Below are 26327 nucleotides of genomic sequence, written 5' to 3'. Positions count from 1 at the left end.
CAGAGAGCCTCTAGTGATCAACTCAACAGGCTCTGTTCACTATGAACCATATTTATAACATACACACACACACACACACACACACACATAGAAAACACCAAACTTATCAGCATGAAGGAAATTTTGAGAAAACTGAGAGATGGAGAAAAGTGTGAATTATAAAACTTAATTGATTGTCTCAGCTTCATTTGGCCCTTCACCCCTCCCCTCTGCAATATGGTATGCTTGTCAGCCTTCGTGATAAATTACATGCATGTATTTGCATGAATTTAGCATGAATACAATTCAGTTTTGTTTGCCAAAATAACGATCCAGAAAATGCCTGGTTTGCTTCACAAAAGGAAAATACAGGCTTACATTGTGTTCAGTGCCCTTTTTTATTATTATTCCTGCACAGGTTATGCAGTTGGCAGTTGAGTGCAGAGAAAGTGCTGGTGCAGTGCTTTCCACTGGTTTTATAAGCACACAGTTTAGCGTTGTATTCTGTTGTACATGACAATGCTGAACATGGGGTGTGTTAGAGACTGGAGCAGGACTGTGGCTTTATTGGTTTATTATCTTTATTCATCATGTCTTTTGCAAATTGGTAGGGCCGAGATTGTTCTCAAAGAATTGATTTGTAAAATACAGTTCCCTGTTCATTTTCTTTTATTTATCAAAGAAAACTGCATGCCTGACTTTCATCATTGTCAGTCGTAAAAAGGCAACCATTCAGCAGCAGCAGTGTGATTAATCTTAATGTCTGCGAGATGTCTACCATCACCAAGGTGGGCGCTGTAATCATCTGCCCACTGACCCCTGATGCTCGTCCACAGTCCTCTTTGCAGCCCCTGTGTCTTATAAGTAATTTCAAATCTCTGATGAACTGAACCCAGTTCTCTCCCACTTATCATGTGATCTCAGAGTAGGAGAACATCAAAGCACAAAAGGAATGGAAGAACTGGTGGCATATTCTAGGTTTGGGGCTGTTGGTAATCAAGTGCTGCCGGTGAGCCCTGTGATGAAATTAGGCAATGTTGCTTAAATATGGGATGAAGGGTTCATAATTGCCAGTCCTAGAGATCTGAGGTGCTGGGTGCCAACTGTCAGAGCCAGGATAATGATGACAAATGGCTCTCTATGCAGATTGCTGCAACAGCGAGGGTGTGCAGCTGAGAAAGAACAAGAAAAATGCAGAGGGCCTACTAAGAGAGAGCCTGTGCACACACATTTAATGACCTACATGGAACCACACCTCCCTAACTGATGGGCTGCCTGCGAAAGAACTAAAGCTTCATGCTGCTACCATAAAATGGAGGAGTCCCCTACAGTACCTGGGACTGATATTAATAGTCATTAATTTCTGTGACTACTAAGAATCATTACTATCTGCTGCTTTAACCGATACAGTGAACACAAAAAATAGAAACTATAATTACATTTGCCTGCAAGCTTGTCAAGTAGATTTAACAATAACAAATGTTGGAAAAGTGAGCTCTATATTTAGCTAAACAATCCATCAACTCGAGTGTAGAGGACACGTAAGCATGGATCAACATCGTCCTTGTGTGTACAGCAGTTTTCTTCATTAGCTTTTCTTTAGTTGATGTTTTGGTCATTATTCTCCAAAGGTGGCAAAGTTTTGTAAAAAGATAAATGGTTTGTTACACTCTGGCACATTTGCAAAATGGTGGTTTGTTAACTGGCTAAACTGTTGTTGGTTAACAGGGCTTTAAAAAAAAGTGTTTGTGTCTTAGAAGTAGGCTTGATTTTAACCTCCTTTGTAGAAAAGAGCCATAAATCTGATTTCAGTTACTGTGACGTAAGGCTCACGCTAATAAAAGAGCAAACCCGGAGTGTTGCATGGCCAGATTTCCCCAATTTGTTGCATGAATGGCTTTTGAAAGGGGTCCCTCTTTGTACAAAGGGAGTCTCGTCTTTGTTTGGTTTCGCCCCATCTGTGTCATCTGGTGGTCTGTGCAAGAGGGTGGTGTCTCGGGGTGCTCCCCAGCGGCGATGCCAGTTGTTTTATGGACTCGATGGAGTGGTGCTGGGAGTTCATAAGTTGGCTGGCCCATTGTGTGCTGAGCCCAGCTGACACGTGTGAATTGACTCCAGCATATTGACAGATCATTTCCATTAATGAATCGGAGGAGTCTGCCTTGTTTCACTCTGTGATTTATGCCCTTGCTTCATCATCCTCTGAGCTCAAGGTTAACTAACAGCCCCCCTGAAAGACCCAACCCCAAATTGCATGGATGAAGCCAGTTTGCCTTATTCAGTAGTTTTATGCGTGGATGAATATCCTTTAAGTGATATTTATGCATTTTATATCTTATATTTCAAGTTAACTTATTTATATAACCCAAAATGACAAGTTTCTCTCAGAAGATTTTACAATTTGTACAACATAAGCCATCCTCTATCCCTATACTCTCTCAGAGTTGTATATCTGATATTTACATCTAATACAATAGCATCTTGGTTAAATTATTGTTACCTAGAAATTGTTTCTGAATGTAATTCTACGCATTAAAACTGCCTACAAGGAATAACAGTTGGTTATTAACAAGCCACCTTTGACAACTACAGTAACAGTACATTTATCAAAGAGCTGATTTCCGTAGTGGATGGGTGGCCACCCTGGCTGTTTCTTGATTTGATATTGAGCTGCTTTTGTTTGTAACCGCTGGTGTCTCATCAGCTCGGCCCTGATCCTCCATGGCGACCATCCAGTTTGTTCAAAGCAACAGCCACACAGTGCTGATAGCGCTGGCCACAGCCTGGCCTGTCACCCCCACCACTGCTGCCACATGGAAGGCACATTTGGTCGCCACCATTTTATGCCGCTGTCACCCTCCCTTCAAGAGCGAGGGGAAAGAGGGGAGGTGAAAAGGAAAGGAGGGAAAGAGGGAGGCTCACCCTGAGCGGATGCTAGACAAAGATGGCAGCAGAGACATTTTGTCTACTTTCATTAGTTCTGGTGGGGGTGAGCTGTGCTGAATATTAGCCTGTTACTGGCAAAGCCACACATTGTGAGCACAGACGGAAAGCATGTCACAATCAAATCTAGCCCACCTCATTTCCATCTTCCTCACTGAAAAAGTGGGACATATGGGGCAGGATGCCAATTGCTTATTTTATATGGTAATTAACATCCCTCAAACCGTGTTATATGGTAGGTGTGTCTCAACCGTGACAAAGTTTATCTCACAAATTTACATATGTATTTCTAGTTAGGTAAGATATTTTAAGATCCTAACAGACTAGGCTTATGTGCTGTATGTCATCAAGAAATGAATGAACTTTGCTGGCCTTCACTCATGTGTAATAGTTTTGTTGCGACAGTGTCACATTCAGCTAACCTCAGAACCATCCTGAATCAGTGCTGTCATTTCCTCGAGTATCTACTATCTGGTATCTGTCAGCTTAAATTGGGACCCTACCTAAACCCATCCACACACTGTGCGTGTGCGTGTGTGTGTTTGAGAGAATATGGGGGTCTGTGCGCTGATGTATGTGAGTGAAGGACAGTTGGTTGTGTGATATGTTTGCACATGCTTGTGATGAACGTGATTGTTTGCTGTTATTTGTGATCAGCATGACAAAACCATAATCACCCACTCCAAAACTCCTTTTTGGAGCTCTGCCAAAACACAAATGCTTGACCTGGTTTCCTATTCTTCTGTCTGCTTCTGATTCTTTTGTTTACCTAAATAACAACATTCACACAGCGAGTCCCTGATTGGTGCTAACCCCTGTGTGTGTGTGTGTGTGTGTGTGTGTGTGTGTGTGTGTGTGTGTGTGTGTGTGTGTGTGTGTGTGTGTGTGTGTGCGTGTGTGCATGTGTGCGTGCATGCGCAGATGTATCTGAATGTTGTTTAGCCCTGCTGCGATTTCATCTGTTGGACTCAGATAATGGTAGTCATCTCACTGGGCTGTAGAGAAGCTCAGGAGACAGGCTCCCCATGAAAGAGTCATGATGGACGAAGAAGGGCTGATGTGCAGGCTCCTGCCTCCAGGCTTCCACCTGCTCGGGAACAGCCCCAAGGCGAAAAGAACCAGGCCACTCAGACCAGCCAATGAAAGGCTGCAGAGCTAAGGTCATGCTGTTTTAGCGTTGCTTACTGTGGACTGGAGGTCTGGAATTGATGGCAAAAACCAAAAAGAAAAACTTTAAAATTATTAGTTGTACGTGAATTTTCTGAATCTCTTTCTAATGATAAAAACAAACAAGTCAAAAAGGGGGATGAAAGTACCAAAAAGATGGATAAAGTTGTGCCGTTCTACCTTGTTAAATTTCAAACGATTTTATTAGAGTGTCAATTCTGTCTTGGCAGGGCTTGGGAGGTGTCTGAGCGGGGAGTGCAGGAGCAGGGTGAGAGCATGTCGGCTGTTGACACCATCTAACGAAGGGAGGATTAGGAGTTTACAGAGGCAGTAATATGATAGGTCAAAAAGAGGAGGCACTCCTCCACAGCACTTGGGTCTGTAATGAATGATTGACTGGGAAAGGAGAAGCTGCCACTCGCTGGCTCAGTGCTCATCTTGACGCCTGCCGCACCGCTCCACGGCTCCCCTTGATCACGTTTCGCTGCTCCCTTCTCATCTAAGGCACCAGTCTGCAGGGAAAAGCTGCTTTTCCCTCTTATTTTTCTCCCTAATTTACACATTTAAGACATTTTTGTTTGCTTATTTGCAATTCCTTTTTTGTCAGTGAGCCTCTCTCCATCAGTCCTACTCCCAGCTCTGAACTACCCCCCCCCCCCACACACACACACACACACACACACACACACACACACACACTCACTTACAACCTTCCCTCCCTTTCTCTTCTGTTTGCCTTGAGGCAATGAACTAATTTCAGCTTCCATAATTGCGGTGTGTTGTACACCTGTCTGCTATTAATACACTCCCCTGTCTCTCATTCTATTTCTTAATGAGATATTTTTGTAATTATTGTCATTATGCTATTTTCCATAATGAACTTAATTGATGTTGTTGTTATGGCACTATTTATTCTCTACAATTAGTGGAACTGTGTTGAGAACTCCTACAGGCACTGATAGTCTGAGACTGTGCTTATAAGTGAACTCGGCCCCTCGTTCACTCATCAGCTGACCTCCGAGTTCCCGCTTAGTGCACAGTTTGTCTTGGATATGGAGAAGAGAGCTGAGCAGCCTGGTCACCACTGAATAGGACCCTGCTTGTAGCCATTTTAAGACCATTACAACACTGAAAGGCTACACAATGGCCAGCGCTGGGCTTTGTTTCAGCCTGTCACTTGCACCCTGTGAAAATCAAATAGTGCTGTGCCTTAAAAGAAAAGGTGAAAAAGGTTTTGCCTATACTCCCATTTTTGGAAAAATGTGGTTGTGTTTTGAAAAGGGGAGAAAAAAGTTTTCAGTGACTTGATTTTGAATGTTATTGTTGAAGAGGCAAACTACTGGAAGGAAGGCTGAAGAAAATCTCAGCTGAATGAACGATGCTGAATTTTTTTTTTCTTAGCGGCTCTCAATCCAATTAGGAGTTTAATAAGGGTCATGCATAGGGACTTCACGCTGCAGGTTGGTTTCTTTTTGGTGCTTTTGGGGAGTAGGAAGGGGCTGAAGTTGGATAGGGCCTGACTGAAGGCTGGTCTCTAATGTGTACTGAGGGGTCTTGTGCCCTGGTGAGTCATTGAAACGGTCCGGGGAGCACAGATGATCTTTTCCGTTATTCTGAAGGCGAGGTCGGGAGATAATCTGACACTGTGGTTAGATTGGCTTCTCAGGTGGTACCAATTACCTGATCTCTGACAAGCCTTTGCGTCCCCCCTCATATGCCGCTCTGGGGCTGTCACGTTTGCCTTGAATTTTGCCAAGGATTTAGTTCGTAACTTCTTTTCACTGGCCTTTATTCAAGTAAACATCATACCGCTCTTAGTAGCTCATTTTTTATCCCTTGTTTTTCGGGTTAAGTATCTTACCTGTAAAACTTTAACTCTTCCTTTAACTTGGAATGTGAGTAATAATGCACAAAGACTATATGGGTCTTTAAAGGGGTCTTAGTTGATCTTTAATCTCTCCTTATGAGAGGGAAGGTGGGTAGGAGGGCCCTAGAAGTGGACACGTCCAGCCTTTTGTGGGTTCGTTCACATGCTGGGGAGCTTTGAGTGTCTGACAGCCGTTTAACTCCGCACGACCTGTTTCTCAAGTGCCATCGTTTGGGCGCTCTTGAATCCTGTTAGGAGCCATAATTACAATTCATGCACTCCCTGCGCTTCTTTGAAGAGCCATTGAGAGCGCAAAGAGGGGTGCGGGAGCCTGAGAGAGCCCGAGCAATACTGGCCCTTTATCAGTGTGGAAACCAAAGGCTTTTAGTAAACTGCCTAAATACTGTGGCCTGCATCAGCAAAGCTACAACATAGTTTAATGTAATATACAGACCCACAACATGGTAAATAATTGGGTTATAGAATGGTGTTAAATGTGTATTTGAGTAAGTACATTTTTACAAATTGCAGGGATGGGCTTCTTATAGTGGAAGCGGAAGTAGACGGTACATTTTACATGACACATTTTAAAAAATTGCCCTTCTTTCAAGTATGCAAACAACTTTTGAATTGAAGTGCGAGTGAAGTGAAGCGCATTCAATGACTTTCAAAGGGAAAGAGGAGAAAGGGTGAACATAATGCCTAATAGGTGCGTTAGTAATTTCTGAGTTTTCATAGCTTAATCCGTTCTGAAAAGCTGAGGAGAAGAAAGGCTCCAAATGGCCCTCAGTATTAATTCGATGTGACTTCTGTACAATAAGGGCTGTGGATCCCAGAAGCCCATTTTCAAGCTTACCTTCTTTCATCATCCTTAGCCCTTGGAACTTTTGCCTAAATGTTTCATGAAACCAAGGCTGTAAGCCTCTTTGGTATTCTGTCTTTATAACGCCTGGTTTAAGACTATTATTACACCATGTTTAAGGCAGAGGAGCACATACAAACAGTGAAGCTGCCTCTCCATTGTGGGAAACTCAAATTGATTTGGTACAATTGGGAGAGCACTTGTATTAAAACACACACATTCTATGGCTCATTTCCCCCCTTTCATTTTGGAGTTTTGCAAATGCAAATGAGGGTTGGTTTTCCCGACTTCTTTGTAGAAATAAGTATCCTCTCTGGTTTTCTGAGTATATCTACTCATTTTTAAAGCAGATCAAATGATGTGTCCTTTATTATTTATATTAATCATGGATTTCAAAACACTATTTCCTCAGAAAAACAAGTTTGTGACCAAACTACACATAAAACCAGTGCCTCATTACTACGATTTCATCCTAATGTTTTGATAAGATAAAAGTCAAATTAAAATGAAATGTTGCACTGTTGTTTTCGGCATCAGCTCAGCCTCCACATCCCCATCAAATGTGTAAAAAACTATTTTATGAACTCTGGGACTTCTGTGAGATTTATAAAAGTCCCTATTTAGTTCTGCAGAGAGATAATGCAGGCAAAGGAGTTGGTTTGTTATCAAAGAATCCTGTGATGATGTGCCTTAGGAAAGTGCAGGCTGTATCTCACCGTTTTCTCTGCTGTGGATGCTTTGAAACATGTTCTCTCCCATTATAAAAATAATGTCAGGGATATAGATATATGTTCATTGTTTTATCATTTCAAGAAGCAAAGAGGCTTCTTTCTTTCTTGTGTACACCGAAAGGGGGGAACTAGCAAGGGACACACTGGGTGGGTCAGTGACCCTGGAGAAAACAGCTTGCATTAATATGGTCTAATCCAATGTAATTAGTCAAATTACAGAACGCCAAGCAGCTTGTCAGGGGCTGTCGGCTTTGGCAGGCACACAAGAGGGCCTGGAATCCCACTGGACAGCAGAGAGACCTCAAAATCTCTGCAAAGCCGCCCTTCTGCACTACTTTGACTCCTTTCAGTTCATTTTCCTGGTCTCCTCCATCTTTATTCCTCGACAAAAATTGGGGAGGGCTCTTTCAGCCGTGCTACATTGTTTTCACCTTTTCTGAGTTGTCTCCCATACCCCCAGGCTGCTAGCCTGGCTTCCTGCCTGCCTGCTAAGGTGGATCAAAATGATATGAGGATTCATAGCACAGGCTACAGAAAGTCAGAGTAATTACATCAGTGCTGCTCTCCTCCTACGTGATTTTTATGAGAGTCAGATGCACGCTAACTAGCGCCGCTAAGAGCCATAGACATGGTTAAGACACTTCCTCGTGTCGTAGGATTAGCATTGGTAAAAAGATTTAAACTATATAATTACATGAGGATAAAGTACAAATTATCTAGTGCACTCAACAGCCAGATTATCATCCCCCTGCAAGGCCCGTTCAGCCCCAAGGGGTGAGCCTGGATGACAAAAGGCCCTCATTAGCATAAATTTACAAGCCCTCTCGTTTCGGAGAAGCCGATAAGAACCTGTTCCACCTTTGCTTTGGCCCTGGATGGCTTGTTGTGCTTTTGGCAATGACAGATAAGTCAGAGTAATTCCACTATATGCCTGAAAAAATGATGCTCCAGATTCTGGCTGCATCCCGAAGGTGTCACCCACGATAATCCTCAAAGAGCGTCCAGCAGTAAGGGGGCTGTGTGTTTTCCAGATGATATACTGCAAACGACAGAGAGAATTATACGGAGGAGGCCAAATCTGTAACATATTATTAAGCAATTCCCAGTGAATAACAGGGATAAAAGGATAATGGATGAGGGTGTCATTATTACCTCGGTGCTGAGGGAAGCGGCAAAGCAAAGGTAGAGAGACAAGATTAATTGAGGACGAGTGAGCTGCTCATTGCTCATCAGGCCCTCTCGTCTAACCACTTGCTCTTTCTGTCCCTCTCCTCCTCTGTCTCTCAGCCTCTCCATCCTTGTCTCATTCTTTCTCTTCTTCTCTGTCTTGCTCTGAGCCCCTATCCCTCCCACACACCAACAAAATAAAAATAAAAAACAGGAAAGAAAAGTGGGATTTTAAAGCGATCAGCTTGGCACTCTCAGTGGCAGCCAGAGGAAGCTGGTACCCAGGCCAGGAAGATTTCAGTCATCTTAAGGCTGACAAGTCCCTGAAAAAAGTCCCATTAGGAAAAGCTTGCTGAAAAGACCCCATACCAAATGACTGCATCTCTTCTCTCAAGCTCCTTAGAGAAGGCATCCTCAAGCTGTTTATCTGGATGATGTGCTCACTAAGTGTGTGTGTGTGTGTGTGTGTGTGTGTGTGTGTGTGTGTGTGTGTGTGTGTGTGTGTGTGTGGGGAGGGGGGGTCATCACATGTTCATATGTGTGTTTAAATTTTCGTTGTGTCCCTTTCTTTTTTTCTTTGTTTACTCGCTAGATATAATTTACTTGCAAGACCTAATTAAGTTTCCACTTACAGAAAGATACACACAATAAAGACTTGAATTCTGAAGTAACTTACTAACACCATTAGTATAACTGCTACAAAGGTGAGTTATACTAGCTTGAATGCTTTAAAAGAAGTGTTAAATCTTTATATCTAAGTTTTTCAAAAACACAGATATAACTAATAGAGCTACAAAGAGGCCAGATAATCAGCTCCCATACTGTAGGTGGTTGGTTAATAAAAGGCAAAATGATGTAATACATGGAGTGGCAGCTGCTCCTAGTGAAAATGTTACTACCCCTGTAAAGGGTAAAGGTGTGAGCATGCACTTGTAATCAGCGCATGCATGCAACTACATGGTCACGTCTAAAAAAGATGGTTTATGTACAAGTAATTTTAACTGTGTATTAAATGTAAGAAAACTTTTTTGCACTCCTCTTTTGTCAGGCAGGTGCGTAGGATGTGATCAAAAATAGCAGATCAAAAGCTGAGAGAAAAGTCCCGCACACTGACCATTACGCAAGCAATAATTTATTTAGAAAAATAAAATTATTGCTTGCGTAATGGTCAGTGTGTGGGACTTTTCTCTCAACTGTGTATTAAATACAAGAAAAAACATAAAATGTTGTTTTATAATTACATGTAGATTAGGGCTGGTATAATATATATCGTCAAAACTATGTTAAAATGTAATTTGACATTACATACATGTCATTTTTACTGAGTACAGACTGAGTTACAATATTTACGTCTTTTGGACGACGCTTTACATTCTTAAAGTGCCCATATTATGAAAAAATCACTTTTTCTGGGATTTGGGGTGTTATTTTGTGTCTCTGGTGCTTCCACACACATACAAACTTTGAAAAAAATCCATCCATGCTGTTTAGAGTGAGATACGGTTTCTGAATGTGTCCTGCCTTCAGTCTCTGGGTGAGCTGTTCAAAATCGGCAATTGTGACGTCACAAGCCGAAACGAGCAGGCTAACCGCAACCATTAGCTCATAGCATTAGCATGCTAACGCTAATGCTAACGCTAGCATGCTACCTCGTTCTCAATAGCAAAGCACTGCTACAACACACACAAGTTCACCATAATCTACAAAAGAACTACTTACATGTGCGTCTCCCAGCTAATCCTGCCTTGTAACTGACCGAAGTTGTAGAAACAGCCTTTCTTTTACTGTCTATGGAGCTAGCTAGCTGACATGATCTACATCTGAGCTACTGGGCATGTGCAGTGCAATCAAAGATAGTACAGAAGAAGAAGAAGAAAAGAGGTCTCACTCTGTAGCTAAAACAGAGACCAGGTGAAAAGAGGATCTGCAGCAGTGAGAGAGAGCACTGCAGTACAACACAAATATGGTGTTTTTTGAAAATTAAACCATGTAAACCTATTCTGGTACAACCTTAAAATACAATTATGAACCTGAAAATGAGCATAATATGGCTGCTTTAACCTTGCTCGTTATGTTTATTTTGCACTAAAGTTCTTAAAAAATGAGAAGTCCTTTTGATTTGTCAAGTATGTAATTCACACAGGAGTATAGAACAATAGGTTTTACCCTGTGGTTATTTCATATAGACAATTTATTTATTGTATATTGTATTGTATAGAATTACCAAAAAACATGCTATATTGTGATACACACTCACCTAAAGGATTATTAGGAACACCTGTTAAATTTCTCGTTATTGCAATTATCTAATCAACCAATCACATGGCAGCTGCTTCCATGCATTTAGGGGGGTGGTTCAGGTCAAGACAATCTCCTGAACTCCAAACTGAATGTCAGAATGGGAAAGAAAGGTGATCTAAGAAACTTTGAGCGTGCCATGGTTGTTGGTGCCAGACGGGCTGGTCTGAGTATTTCACAATCTGCTCAGTTACTGGGATTCTCACCCACAACCATTTCTATGGTTTACGAAGAATGGTCTGAAAAAGGAAAAACATCCAGTCCTGTGGGCGAAAATGTCTTGTTGATGCTAGAGGTCAGAGGAGAATGGGCCGAGTGATTTCAGCTGATAGAAGATCAACTTTGACTCACACAACCAGTCGTTACAACCGAGGTATGCAGCAAAGCATTTGTGAAGCCACAACACGCACAACCTAGAGGCGGATGGGCTACACCAGCAGAAGACCCCACCGGGTACCACTCCTCTCCACTAAAAATAGGAACATGAGGCTACAGTTTGCACGAGCTCACCAAAATTGGACAGTTGAAGACTGGAAAAATGTTGCCTGGTCTGATGAGTCTCGATTTCTGTTGAGACATTCAGATGGTAGAGTCAGAATTTGGCGTAAACAGAATGAGAACATGGATCCGTCATGCCTTGTTAACACTGGGCAGGCTGGTGGTGGTGGTGGTGTTATGGTGTGGGGGATGCTATCCTAACAATATGGGCCAACCTTTCTAAAGAATGCTTCCAGCACCTTGTTGAATCAATGCCACAAAGAATTAAGGCAGTTCTGAAGGCGAAAGGGGGTCAAACACGGTATTATTATGGTGTTCCTAATAATCCTTTAGGTGAGTGTATATCCTTATCCAGATATAAAATGACCTATATTGGGATAGAAGATTTTGGCCATATCGCCCAGTCCTAATGTAGGTCATTAAATGTGTATTTTCCCGCTGCACTTGTACATATCTCACTGTGTATATCAGTAAGGTCATCAAGGAAATACATTTTATTTTGTATTGTTTCTTCTATCCTCACAGAAGTCTTATTGTGTGGCTTGATGCCAAACCTTGTGTATCATCGCTGTAGGGAAGTCTGAGTAACTTTTTATTCCATTGCATTCCTCCATTCTTGAGGCTTTATATTTTAACACAGACAGATAAAGAATGTTTAAAGAGACTTGAATCTTTAAGAAGAAAGTGCATACTAGGAAAACGGCTCCTCCCACCTGTCCTACCATGGCAGGGTTGAAGACAGCGCTGCAGGGCCTGCTAATGTGCGTGAAATACCATCCCTGACATAAATGTTATTGACAAACTTGGCTGGACATTTGGGGCAGTGAACTGCCAGCATATTTAATTCATATTCATCTCCTTTCCCCCAATGGTCTTACCAGAGCACCCGAGCTGTGTCATCTTGCCACACTCCAGCTACCACCCAAATGTATAGTGACACTGATTATGCAAATCTGTATCTTGTTTTTCCTCCAATACCTGCATTAGGAGCTTGCTACTTTATTGAAGTTGAGATATGGCTCTCACAGTGAGCCAAGTGGAATGCTGATATTTTTTTATTTATAATAATCTGTGGGAATATTTTAAATTGTTGTATTTCTACGTTTCATAACAGTTGTCACATTTAGGGGTGATCAGATGAGAAACATGCTTTGATGCTCAGGAATAAATCTTGCAGGATGGAAAAGGGATTAAAGCTGAAATAAAGTGTGGATTTCAGCATGTCGTGGTCAGACAACTAAGAATTCTGTTTGTGTGGCTTGAAAAAGTTCTATAAGGTAGTATTAGTTTAATTTCACAGTGTGGGACACCTGAGTCATTTGTCGAAAGAAGATCATGTACACTGTGTTTATTCCTAAGTGTTTCCTTTTTAAAGGGTCAGTTCACCCAAATCACAAAAAACAAAGTGGCATTTATCCACACAGTTTTGTTTTTATTTGTCATTTAACATTTATTTTTTTAAAAGATTCAACAGCACCCTTATCTTTCCAAACAATGTGTTATTTTTTTTAATGTAATTTGTTTTCATTTGCATGAGCACAAATAAACAAACTTCCATTTACTTCCATTGTGTTGGAATAGAGGCAGAAATCTCAGAGGCACATCTTAAAATCTAGACAAATAAAACCAAAACTACATATCTACATTGTTAGATATCAAATGGGGTAAGTAAGAACATATTTGTCATTTTATTTGTAATTTGAGTGAACAGATCCTTTTAGTATTTTTAAATAATTGTGTGAAACTTCCTAGCTCTGATTTAGCCTCTTATGTGTTTTACTTTCAAGCATATTCAGATGTAAATAATTTCTCCGTGACCCAGTCTACCACCTTGTCTACGGCTGACGATGCTCTACCACTTGGCTGAGAGTTGCTCTCTGCTTTTGCTGTTACTGAGCTTTATGCCTTCACTTTCCCTTCTTCGACTGCTCAACCTCTTCACAGATTTGGCCCATATTGCCTGGGGTCAGCCATTGAATATAGTATACACGGTGTGTGCTGATCCTCCAAATTGCCATGTGTGAAATCCATCCCACTCGCTCCTGGGGGAGTAGTCATATCACTCAAAATGAAACTGCCTCTCGTATCCTCCCCTTATTCTTCCACTTCGCTGTTCTCCCTTGGCCGCCTGGGACCCTGCAGTTGTGAGGCTTTATAGTGGAAGCCTATTAGACAAATCTTAGATGAATGCAGCGGAGGTGCTGTGATACAGTACCAGGTTGTCAGAGTGCTCCACAGTCTCATATAAATATATCCGTCATGCTGACTTGAGGCTCTCACTGAATTCTATTATTTTCCTGTTTTGGTACAAATGCAGTGGAGGGGGATTGTGTTGTCCCACATGGGAGAAAAAAAATTGCATCAGGTTTTAAAGAAAATGCTTCATTAGATTTATTAATAACGTCTGTCATAGTGTCTCAGCCAATGCGGGGTTAAAGCTATTCGGAAGTCAGATTTGATTAGAATCTATTTCCATGCATAAAGTGGCTTCCTATCGCTTTTAAGTATGATGTGCTCCATTTGAGCATCTGCACATTATCATATATGAGTTTCCGCCTAAACACCAGTGTCACCTGTGCCTCTCCTCCTCTCATCTGTCACAATATTTTTCCGTTCTCCACCTGTGATGTTGTACAGGCAGAATGCAGCCTGCCCTCTGTCAAATCAGGGAAAGAAGAGAAGGGGGATAAAGGAAAGAGAGGACAGAGACATTAAATTGCATTATGGCTATTATGCTGTAGAGGTATATCTCCCTGCAGCTGGCAGAGCAGCGCATGCGCCTGTGGCTCTTAATGAGCCTGCGTGGAGGGACCTGTGTGGAAACAAAAGGCTGAGCTTGTCGGCCATAGCAGACCCCTCCACCTGCCCCCTCACTGCTCCCCCAGCTCAGAGCGTGACAGACCAAGAGCAGAGCGCCGGTCCCTTCCTGGTGGCGTGATTAGATTGGGGCCGATGTCTCCAGCTGGCAGGCCTGTCTGTGACTGGAGGCGGCCGTCCCCAGCGCTTGTCACTGGCTGACACCTCTGACAGGCAGGGGACAGCTTCAGCAGACAGGTTCATTAAATGGCATTTTTTACAGCTGGGCCTCAAAAAATGAGGGCTGGGCTTTGTCAAATCTCCAAGTCTACAGGGGCCCCGGCGTGTTGGTTTAGACCAAAGCTTTGTTGTTATGACAATTTTTTTGATCTGGGCTGTTTGAAATCAGCTCTTTTCTCTCCTCTTTAGCCTCTCTTTTGTTGACAGCTAGCCCTTTGGCCTGTACTTTGTCATGGCAGCAAAATGTTCACTTTAGGTGGGAAACAAGAAACAGCCAGTGCTAAAACAATATAATATTGACAATCAGTTACCATGTTATAGCTGCTTTTATATATTTTTTTAATTCTTAAGAACCTCAAGTGACAAACCTGTATAACCTGCATTTTTTTAATTACCTGCTGGGTTGGTCATGTTTTTTGTTACAATAGTTAATATAACAAATGAAGAATTTAGGAGGAAACTGTATGGTTAAAAAAACATAATAAAACAATAAAATGACTAGAGATTTGTTGAAAATGAAAAACCATCCGAATGGCTTAATATGTATTCAAATAACAGCTTGCTAGTGCCTTGATGGAGTGAGCTTTTTTAGCCTTCCCATGATGCATATCTGTATGACTTGCCTTACAGCATTACACTCAGAAGACTACTTCCACAACATCTGGCTGCAGAGCAGGGGGGTGGGGGGGATAAAAGCTACCCTGCCTCCTAGCGAGCGGCTGCTGGCCCTCAATAGTGCGCCCACAGCTCCTTGGCCGTCCCTCCATCTCACCTCCCATCCTCTCTATTCCCTCTCCAGTCAGCACGCTGCCTCCTCGGGGCCGTGCTGTCTCTATGACAACTGTTTGAGTTGGGGGTTGCAGAGGTGTCAGGCAGGGCATTACTGGGAGGAGAGCACCAGAGATGCTGCACTGCACATCCAACATCTCCACCTAATCCAATTTTAATTGAGCTCCAGAGATTTTGGATGTGGCACGGAGGTCGGGCATGAGCTATTCCACGGAGAAATTAAGGCAGCCCGGCTCGCGCTGCACTCTTCCAGCCTGTCACTATTTTAAATGAGCATTAGCATCAGACCTAACCCAGCTGAACATCTCACTCTGACTCCCCACCACACACACACACACACACACACACACACACACACACACACACACACTGATGTACTGTTGGGCCTCACCTTCTTCCTACCCTGTTATATCTTTATTCTCTCTCACACACTCTCTGAACTGAACCTATGTGTGATTATAACCTGGGGAGTTGATGAGGTTGCTCCCCAGCTCACACTGTTGGACAAAATTGTTCAGTCAGAGGGAAGTGAGATGGAAGGAGGAGGGCGGTGGAGGGGGTGGACTATTCTCACCTGTCAGAACAACTGTCTTGGTTTTATGTGTGTGGACCTGCAGTCCCAGTGGTGCTGCATACTGTACACTAATGATCCTTTGTCTGCTCGCTCTTCCCCTCGCCATGATAGTTTTTTTTATTGATTATTTATGTGTCACTCACCCAGGCGGTCCTTTTTGACCACTTAAGTTTTATAGACCACCTGAAAAAGTGTGAAACATTAAAGAGAATCTGTAGAGAGCTTCATATTTTGCAAAAAGTGCCTTGAGATATGGTATAATGTCTCAGTAATGTCCTTTTTACTCTTTCTGTTTTTAAACTAATGCCTGTTTGGAACGGGCCGATTGCTTGGCCTCCTGTATTGCTGCTTGTAGCTTTCTCCTGAACCATTGTACTCCGAAATAACTTACAGAAGGACCTCAAAGCACTTAATATGCAACTTAACTGTATATTACTGACTTACTGTGTACTTCTATTGTACTTCAGAGGAAAACAACGTACTGCTACATTTACCTGACAGTTTCAGAGTCTACTCACAAAATATCACAATTAAAATATGATGCATTATTATTTATCATCCAGCATTATATTAGTGTTGAAAATCTCCACCTTAAAGGACATGTGTGTTGATAATGCCTCTCTTTTTACTTTAACTAAACATTTGAAAGCAGAACTTGTACTGTGTAGTCACAAGCAGTTTTACCATATGGCATAGGTATGTGAATGTGTGTTTTTTCTAGGGCTGTCAAACGATACATTTTTTTTAATCCCAAATATGCGATTAATCCCATATTTTATCACATGATTAAAATTCTATTATTTTGCATTTCAGAACAGTTTTTAAGTACATATTAAAAATTGAAAGCAATTCTAACCAGTGCATCTTGTTTGCGAATCAAATGAATGCAAAGAAAGTTACTTTATGAACTTGATTTTAAGATTTGTAATTATTTATTTACTGTAAACAAAGGAAAAATGTGTGAATCTGTCATTATTGCACAATTCCTCCAAGTACCTAACTAAAAAACTAAAAATCCCTATCCTTACCAGAGTCCATATAGTGTTTAGTAACTCCTAAATAATGTTGATTCCTCACTGACATCCAGTGATCACCGGTTAATGAGACAGCGTTTGCAGCATCTTGCAGCAGTTCCAGTGTGGCTGCTTCCTCCGTGTCGTACAGGCTGTGTGTGGGGCTGCTGTCCCCCTCGACAGCAATGAGACGGGTCAGAACATGCCAACCGTAGTACGTCTTTAAGACCCGAGTCCTCTACGATGCTGACAGGTCTGCAGGTAGTTGCCACCCGTTTCGCAAGAGTTGTAGTAATGTTTTGGGATTTGGTTTCATCCACAGTTCGGCAAGTAGCACTCTCCAAAATAGTGCTTTGCCTGAGTGGGTAGCATCACGTTAACTGTACTACTATGCTTAGCTCCGTAGCTGGTAGCTCAAGCTTGACGTGCTTCGGTGATATTTTAATTCGGCTTTACACAATGTGCATATGGCTTTTGACTTGTCTACGAGCCGTCCAGGAGTTTTGGAAAATAAAAAACGCCATTCAGGATTTCATGTTGGATGTCATGCTGTTGTGTTTCTCCATCATGCCTGCAGCCTGCAGCAGCAGGATGTGTTAGGAGGAAGTGGCAGCTTGATGATAAGTAACGGTGCTGCAAAGGGTCAAAATAGTAGCCTGTTAGGCACGACGCAAAGCAAAGAGTGAAGTGTAAAATAAATTAATAAATGCCGGCATGCGAATAATGTGATTAAAAAAAAATGAATCGCATCGTGTCGGCCCTTATTTGCATCGCGATTAACGCGTTAACGCTGACAGCCCTAGTTTTTTCATTATTATTATTATTTTTTGTAATACTCAACATGTTGCAGCACGGTTCAATCAGGCGCGGCTTATCGAGAAATTCGGCGTGTCCCCTTTTTTGCGTGTAGCAGTCACACATCGTGGTAGTTTTAGGCGATGTGGCCCAGGTGGTGGAAGCAGAGAACCCAGCTCAGCAGCGCGCAGAACGGCCGGAGAAATGTGCGATGTGGGATTCCTTGATTTATAGTTGGATAACGATTGAATTAACATGTACTAGTGTGATATTGATATTCCATTTTGAATAAAACGAACAGAATAGTTATTAAGAATTGTTTTTAGTAGCCTATGGTTAGAGGAATTGGCTTGCGTGTGCAGGTTTTAGTCCTAGCTGTGAAATAATGAATACTAGAGCACTATTCAATGTTTCACCAACTATTGCTGTGGTGCCCATAAACAGACAGTTCACAAAGTAGTACAACAACAACTGCCAACTTTGTAAAAGTAAAGCAGTAAGCAAATGTTAACCACTGATCTGTCTTTTGTAAAATGTTGCCCAGGTCATGTCTACTGTCATGTTATCTGATACAGTTTGGAAAACAGAGTTGGCTCACTAATTGCTTTTATGCCCACAAAGCAGCTGCTTAGTGTACACCAATACTTGGACAGTAGTCTTTATCACCTATAACCTGCCATGATCTCTGCTTTTATACTGTACTACTATTATACCCTGAGGACATTTTCTCTTCTTTTTCTGCCCTTCTAGGTCTTAGCATACACTGAGGGTTTACATGGGAAGTGGATGTTCAGTGAGATCCGGGCGGTATTCTCCAGACGCTACCTCCTGCAGAACACAGCGATGGAGGTCTTTATGGCCAACAGAAGTAAGAGAAGGTGCCAATTACAGCATGTGAAAGCCATGATTCTCCTGTGCTTTGCCACTAAGGGATATCTCTCACTGTTTCACAGCATCAGTCATGTTCAACTTTCCTGACCAGGCCACAGTAAAGAAAGTGGTCTACAGTCTTCCTCGAGTGGGAGTGGGCACCAGCTATGGACTTCCACAAGCAAGGTGGGTCACACATGCCAAAAGAAAATGAATTCAGCACTGTTAAATACTTAATAATATAGGTGGAATAATATTGTTATTTCTTAATGGGCGATGTTACCTCTCTGTGTTGTGTGTTGGAACATCTGGGCAGCCTCGCCTGCAGCACAGTCATTTGTAGTCCCATTGCAGCAGTTGTTGAAGTGGATGTGCACTGACCCTTACTGAACTGACCTAATTCTCTGACTGAAGACTTTATACAGCAGGGCTGCAGCCAGGCCACTGACCACAGAGAAAACCACATATTCCCTTCAGACTCTCACACTGCTAACAGGCCCAAACACACTGTTACAAAACAAGCACATTTCCTTAAAGTGCTCATATTATGCTTTTTGGCTTTGTCCCTTTCCTTTATTGTGTTATATGTCTTTTTTGTGCATGTTATAGGTTTACAAAGTGAAAAAGCCCAAAGTCCACCCCAAAGGGACTTACCATCTCCAACAGAAAACACTGTTCACAAACTGCTCCAAACAGCTCTATTGTAGTCCAGCCTTTACTTCAGAGACAAACGTGGTCACTTTGGAACACACGTTATAATGCTCGCCTAGCTGCTAGCGTGGCACGCCCTCATACTCTGCTTCTGACTGGCTAGTAGTCCTTACCTAGGTACTGTCAGGGCACGCCCTCATACTCTGCTTCTGACTGGCTAGTAGTCCTTACCTAGGTACTGTCAGGGCACGCCCTCATACTCTGCTTCTGACTGGCTAGTAGTCCTTACCTAGGTACTGTCAGGGCACGCCCTCATACTCTGCTTCTGACTGGCTAGTAGTCCTTACCTAGTACTGTCAGGGCACGCCCTCATACTCTGTTTCTGACTGGCTAGTAGTCCTTACCTAGCTACTGAGCATGTGCGACTCCCAACAAAGATGGAACAGAAGTGAGAGGTCTCACTCTGTAGCTAAAACAGAGAGCTCAGCACACAGGGTGAAAAGAGGAGCTGCAGCAATGTGCAATACAACATAAATATGGTGTTTTTTGAAAATTAAACCATGTAAACCTATTCTGATATAACCTCTAAATACAATTATGAACCTGAAAATAAGCATAATATGAGCACTTTAAGTCTTACGTTAAGTGAGTGGCTATAAAGCAAGGTGTCCTGAATTTAAACCTAGTCAGTTGTTTTTCATTCAATCTACTGGAATCAAGTCTGTGTGGTTGTGAAGCCTTTGCGTTGGATAACATAGTTATTCTCTTGCAGCTTGACATTTTGTGCATGCGTTTCATTTCAGTATGTTCATTCTAAAACTGACAGGCTTGTCAAAGAGCTGGTTATCAGCTATTAAATGTCATCTTTTGTGTACTAGTTTTCTGTGATGTAGCCAATGCTTTCAATTAAAACATAGATTTAGATACAGCAATGCTTTTGGCTGTTAACATTTTTAAGAACATGGGTTTTAAAATAACGTAACTAACACCAACCTTCCGTTTCCTGATTTGTTGTTTGAATGTTTTTTTCCAGGCGCATCTCTCTGGCCACTCCTCGGCAACTTTTCAAATCCTCCAACATGACCCAGCGCTGGCAGAGGAGAGAGATCTCCAACTTTGAGTACCTCATGTTTCTCAACACTATTGCAGGTATGCTTTAAAATGCCGAGATTCCCAAGTGAAACTGTATGCTTTAGTTTGGGAGTAGCTGAGTATGGAAATAATATGTTCTCTTTTTTCACAGCCATCACTTAAATATATAGATTCTGATTTGTTTTCTTCCTAATCCGGGCAACATTCACAACCAGTGAAAGTGGGAAGTTTTAATGTATTATCTATGTGAATCTCTTCCCCATTAGAGGCTTATGACTTTAAGTTTAGCTATCATGATCAATAAGCTGTAAGTGTTAGTGGCACTGGAAACATACTATAAGTGGCCTCAGGTCTGTCATATTTGTTTAAGAATCCATAGTAACCTTAAGTGGTGCTCATCGTGGTAGACTTCACTGTTCATGTGAGTGTGCTGTTTGAAGCAAAGAGCAGGCACAGCAGATTTTGCCAGATAATTAGTGCCTGGCTTTGTGAGAGCGTACACGTGTGTCTGCGGAGTTGAGAGGTTCTGTTGTTGACTCTCTGATCTGAACTGCAACTAACAGGGAAGGCGAGAGCGACTGCACGCTACTCTGCTCTGAGAGGTGTCATCCTCTCTCTCGCTGCATATTCATGCATATTTATATTTAGCTCGTGCTTGAGTTCGATACATTATTTCCAGCTAATTAGGTGTAAGGCAGACAGAAAAACATGCCCAAAATTCATTAAAAATCCCTGGTAATGACCTGGGCTGACAGGGATGTCAGAATAGTGTGGGGCGGCAGACAGGCGGTGGGTGAAGTGCTGGGAAGAGGTGCGACCGGGAAGTGGTCTTCTAATTAAACACTATTCCACTGTTATTAACATCCTGCCACCCCCAACTCAGGCCTCAGCAGCAGTAGGTCCAACCACACCAGCACACCTATCTCTAACACACACTTGGCTCGCTGCTTCCTTTTCACTGTGTGGCATTAACCTGGGTGATTATGTTCTCTAGCTTCCCACAGACCCTGGATATTCTGCAGAAGCCTTCCCATTGACTAGCCTGTCACACATTATCACTCGCTCAGCTAGATTTAGATTTTCTAATGCCAACCTGCTGCAGTGCAGGAGGGAGCAGAGACACGGTTGCTGGACTAAGTAATCATTAAAAACTTTATGACACTAAGAAGCAGATTTAGTAAGAGTGTTTCCATTAAACAATCTCATTTCATTGTACTGTGTAATATTGTGAACTAATGCATGAGCTTTCATTTAGATCCTGACCTTAGAGTTGCCACCTCTTGATGCTACTTTGATTGAAATGCTTAAAGCCATTGCACACACTTTTTATACATCTTAATTTAAATTACAGAAAATAACTGCAAAACTCAACCAGACCAAAAAAAAGTACATTATTACTTATTATCTTGGGCTAGATTGAAAAAATCTGTTATTTTACAGTAGTATCTTTGGGGTAGATCTTATTCCATTCATGTATGTGATCTCTGATTGTAAGGGTTCCTTTTTCTATGTCTAAAATGTCATTTATTATTGACAGCCATGAATTTAATTTTGGTGGATTTGGCTGTTTCCATGTCACCTGCTTTATGGCCATCACATGCAATATAATAAAAGATGCATGTCCGCCGATTTTTATCTTTCCTATTAGATTAATACCCAAGGTATTTTCTAGTTTCAGAGTTTCTTTTAAGTCAAATAATGATGCAATAATGTGAAAGTTTGAAGTTTGAATAGACCTAAATTCATTCTTACACTATTAGTATTAGTCTTAGGATGGCCTGTTATACTAGTCAACATCAACACTGAAAAATATTAGAATTATGTGAAATGTTTCTGGAAAAAAATGTGGTAACTCTTATTCTATTAAGCAACAATGTCAAAAGAATGTGGTCAGAATTAGCACTGTTCCCTTTTACAATTTAGTTTCATTTTTCTTAGTGGGTAAAAAAAAAATGTTGCCTGTTTTTACTTTGACTTTGCTTTGAGCTCACATTTTTAGCCTGATTTATTACCAGCAGTAACACATTCCTACAAAGCCATCTATAGCTGCCCTATCCCAATCCTGGATTACAACCGGCCACCACCTGACCTCACAGCTGTATCAGTGTCATCTTCAAAAGAAAAGTAGAGCATTAGTGACAACTTGGTACATGCTCTTGGCTTTTCCCATGGATTTCCCATGACACATATAGCCATCTGAAAACCATATCCCCACTGCGAGAGCAGAAAGGAAACGCACATCTGGCCTATCAGTGTAGACTTGCAGTGACATTTCAGGCGTTTGGAGTCATGGCCCTCAAAATAATGTATCCCCCCCTAATTACATCCACTCGTCACAACTTAGAAATGCTTATGTTCTCTATAAACGTAAAGACAGCCTCCTCAGTTACCTCCTGTAACTCCCACAGTCCATCGATAAAGTATACTCAGCAGGAAAAGGCATGGGGAGCACAAAAACATTCTCTCATAGCAGAGAGCTTGCCATTAGTGTATGTGATTCTCTGGCAGACGCCGTATGAGACAGGAAGTGCGTCTGATTGAGGGCTCTGAGATTGGGGGCTTGTTGGAATGTTGCATGCTGATCCCCCCAATGTAACTGAAGCCTCAAGTGTACCTTGCCCCGCTTTCAACCCCTCTGTTCCCTTCCAATCACTCATCACTCACAGATTTCTCTCTGCTCTGTGTGTCTAGGGAGGACATACAATGACCTGAACCAGTACCCAGTTTTTCCCTGGGTCCTCACCAACTACGACTCAGAGGAGCTGGACCTGACCCTGCCAGGGAACTTCAGAGATCTCTCAAAGGTACCTCTTGGCCGTGCACCTCAGTATGACAGAGAGAAGGGGGCAAGTAGGGGCAGCTGGCTCTGACAGCAGGGGATTTCCTTATTACGGCCCAGACTGTAAAATAATATCATATTTAAGAGCTAAGGAAACATGTGCAGAGTCTAAACTCATGAGGTGGAATGCAGAAAGTGGAAAATGATTGTAACATCCTGAAATGCACTCCAATACGTTAATGTAAGTTTACTCCCCATTTATTTAGTACTGTATTGTCTTAGCACATAGTTTGCACTTGTCTATACGCTTAAAGTGGCTTCCTGGTTTCTGCATTAGAGAGGCTTATACACTTTATGCCTTGTATAGTAGACCCACAACAGTATCACAATGAACAACTCTTTCTGAAAGGCAGCTTTAGACGCATCATGTAACACAACAATAATGTCCATAGTCTTGGCCATGTGGTTGAAACTATTGTCACATACATGTAACAATACATTTCATGACCACGTGTAAGTGAAAGGTCTCACTCATGGTGATTAACCCACATAGTGGAACAGATACTTATCACAGGTAAAGAGCAAAACCGAGCTAAAAGGAGAGTGAGAGTCGGTTTGACATTCCCAAGTGGCCTCCAAATGAATGCTAATGTTGCTACATATCTGCTGGATTTGTGTATAAACAACCATGTCAACATAACAAAAGTGATAATACTTCAATGTTGTGTTTATTGCTTGTTTCTGCTACCCTGAAGTTGCCAAAATAAAAGTTAAATACAAATATTTTACCTTGTCAATATATATATCATAATCCAGCAGTCATGATAAACATTTTAGTTAGAGCGTGTAAGGAATCCTTAATTTGGACAACAAAAGAATGTACAACGGTACAGTCATATTAACATTATAGGGTTTCCATTGAATTATTGCCCAGCCCTAGTCTTTACAAAACAAAACACTAATCACATACTATATGATGTCAAAATTAAAGCTAGTGATTTTATAAATAAAAGATTGTCATTTAATAATGTAAGTTTCTGCTCGGATTAGACTTTGAAGGTTGATGAACTGATAAGAGCAGGTCATGAGCGCTGTTGCAGTGAAAGTCTTTGTAAATGTGGCGGGTCCAAAGCGCATCAAGCTGTGCAGTAAGGAGAGTCGTGCCTACGCTGCCAAATCACAAGAGCTCAGACACAATGACATTAATGCTCCACAACCCTGGGAGATAAAGTTCAGCATCATGTTTGCTCTGTCTTTGACTGAAAAGGAATAAGCAGTAGCACCACTGCCCTTCTCTTTCTCTGTCTCTTCCTCTCTCTTGCACATGCAAACTGCAGCTCACTGACCTGAAAACAGTCACATTCCTGTCTGAGCTCTCTCTTTCTCTCGCTCTCTCTCTCGCTCGCTCACTTTATCGTTCCCTCTTGTTTCCCTCAAAGGGCCGACATTCTGGGCCTCACTTCGCCATCTCGGTTTTTAACAGTTTGTATCAATTTTCAGCTTTTCGTGGCATGCGTGCGCTGTGTGTTGTAGTGGGAGAGGAGGAGAACTTTGAAACGGAACAAAAAAAAAAGAAGTGACTATGAAATACTCAAAGAATCGTGGACAGGTTTGATAGTGTGTTGTGAATTTGGAAAATAAGCACCCAATGCTCTGGAGCACTTCTTCACATTTTAGTGAACCCAGAACATTTTGGACAAACAGCTCAGTTGTGTGTCTTGCCACCGTCATATCAGCACTTGTCTGCTTTTGGCTGCTCCGGCCTGTGGGGCATCCAGGGGGGCTAAGAGAGCCACGGGATGTGTGTGTGTGTGTGTGTGTGTGTGTGTGTGTGTGTGTGTGTGTGTGTGTGTGTGTGTGTGTGTGTGTGTGTTTGTGTGTTTGTGTGTGTTGTGTGTGTTGAGGGGGTGATCACGGCTGAGCCCTGTGCAAACCTCGTGCCCTGGGGAGACAGTTATGTATTGTAATGTATTCCAGTGACATCCTCCCATGCTGTTTACAGGGCTGAGCTGCCTTCATTAGCATGAGTTCACAGCCCATGTCTCCTGACAGTTGTCCTTGGAACCCCAGGGCTCTTATCTCCAAAAGTTCACAGCTAGTGTAGCAGCGAGGGACACACACTTCTCCTCTTTTGCTCGGTCTGCCCTTTTGTTCAATTATGGATCAGAGGTAGCATCACAGTCTCTGGAGACTTGTTCGTTGTATATTAGGACTGTGTGTGTCTCTCCGAGGTGTATGTCCTGTGGCTGTGGTTGTGTACCACACAGACTGTGTGTATGGTCACTACGATAAGGCTGGGTATCGTCTAAAATGGTTTGATACAATACCCATGTTTTCAGTACCAATACTAATATGGTTTTTCATTTAACAAAAGAAGCCAAACTTCTCAAATATGCAATGTGCCAAACACAAAGTGTCGTACAATAACGTTGCTTAAATAATACAAGAACAAAATTATAATTTAAACAAGTGTCTGATAGAGACTGCGTAATGAACAGTACACATCTAACAAAGCATTCAAAGCCAGTTTTTCTTTTCTTTTTCTTTGATGCAATTTTTGCAATCAGTCTGTTCCTAAAAAGTGTTGTGGTTACTACATTAAGCTTTTTTAACTCATTTTCTGTTTTCATTTGTATGTTTATTTATTTTTTCTGCAGTTGAGTAATATCAAATAACCTCATGTAATATCATCTGTCACTCTAGAGCTCAGTGAGCTGCAGCATTATGAAGATAAATTGTCATATCATTACTCTTAGGTCAATACACTGAATAAAGCTAAACTGTAATTGCATCTAGATTATAGACTATAAACTGAAGCATCATTAATACTCCTGAATGATTCTCAAATTATCCGACGCTGGCATTGCACAATGTAGAAAACTTATTTTCCCACAGATCTGAGTCATAGCTGAGACTTGTTTGTCAGTTAGAGGTGCCACTTGATGGACAGCATTGTTCAAACGGCTCTGTGCTGATGTGCCAGATAATATCCTCCCAAACCTACTGCACACACCTACAATTACCTGCTGCTCGGGCATTCAGTGAGCTGTGAACATTGCTATTGAACACTGCATTGCTTTGCCTCGGGGCCAGAGTTCTGCATATTTGGATGTCAGACACAATCATGCAGTGAAGTGTTGCATTAGGTTCTAATGATTATTTCTTGATGGAGTGACAAGTGGATGAAAGATAGGGGGAAGCCAATCGTCCTCATAG

General features: G+C 41.9%; 1 protein-coding gene across 13 annotated transcripts in view; it reads left to right on the top strand.

The window, feature by feature from the left end:
• Nucleotides 1–26327, top strand: part of nbeab (neurobeachin b) — a 252065-nt gene that overhangs the window by 189862 nt on the left and 35876 nt on the right. For 12 of the 13 annotated variants that reach the window (XM_036001181.1, XM_031297412.2, XM_036001183.1 and 9 more), the window contains 4 exons: nucleotides 18470–18587; nucleotides 18673–18775; nucleotides 20274–20389; nucleotides 23024–23136. In XM_036001181.1, the coding sequence (XP_035857074.1) occupies nucleotides 18470–18587; nucleotides 18673–18775; nucleotides 20274–20389; nucleotides 23024–23136 (450 nt within the window). Of the gene's footprint in view, nucleotides 1–4061; nucleotides 4083–18469; nucleotides 18588–18672; nucleotides 18776–20273; nucleotides 20390–23023; nucleotides 23137–26327 lie in introns of those variants that run through there. The other variant, XM_036001186.1, reaches the window with a different exon arrangement.

The sequence above is a fragment of the Sander lucioperca genome, chromosome 5 (assembly GCF_008315115.2).
Source record: "Sander lucioperca isolate FBNREF2018 chromosome 5, SLUC_FBN_1.2, whole genome shotgun sequence".
Classification (NCBI taxonomy): domain Eukaryota; kingdom Metazoa; phylum Chordata; class Actinopteri; order Perciformes; family Percidae; genus Sander; species Sander lucioperca.
The sequence above is the reverse complement of the archived record's forward strand: the minus strand, read 5'-3'. Positions and strand labels throughout refer to the sequence as shown.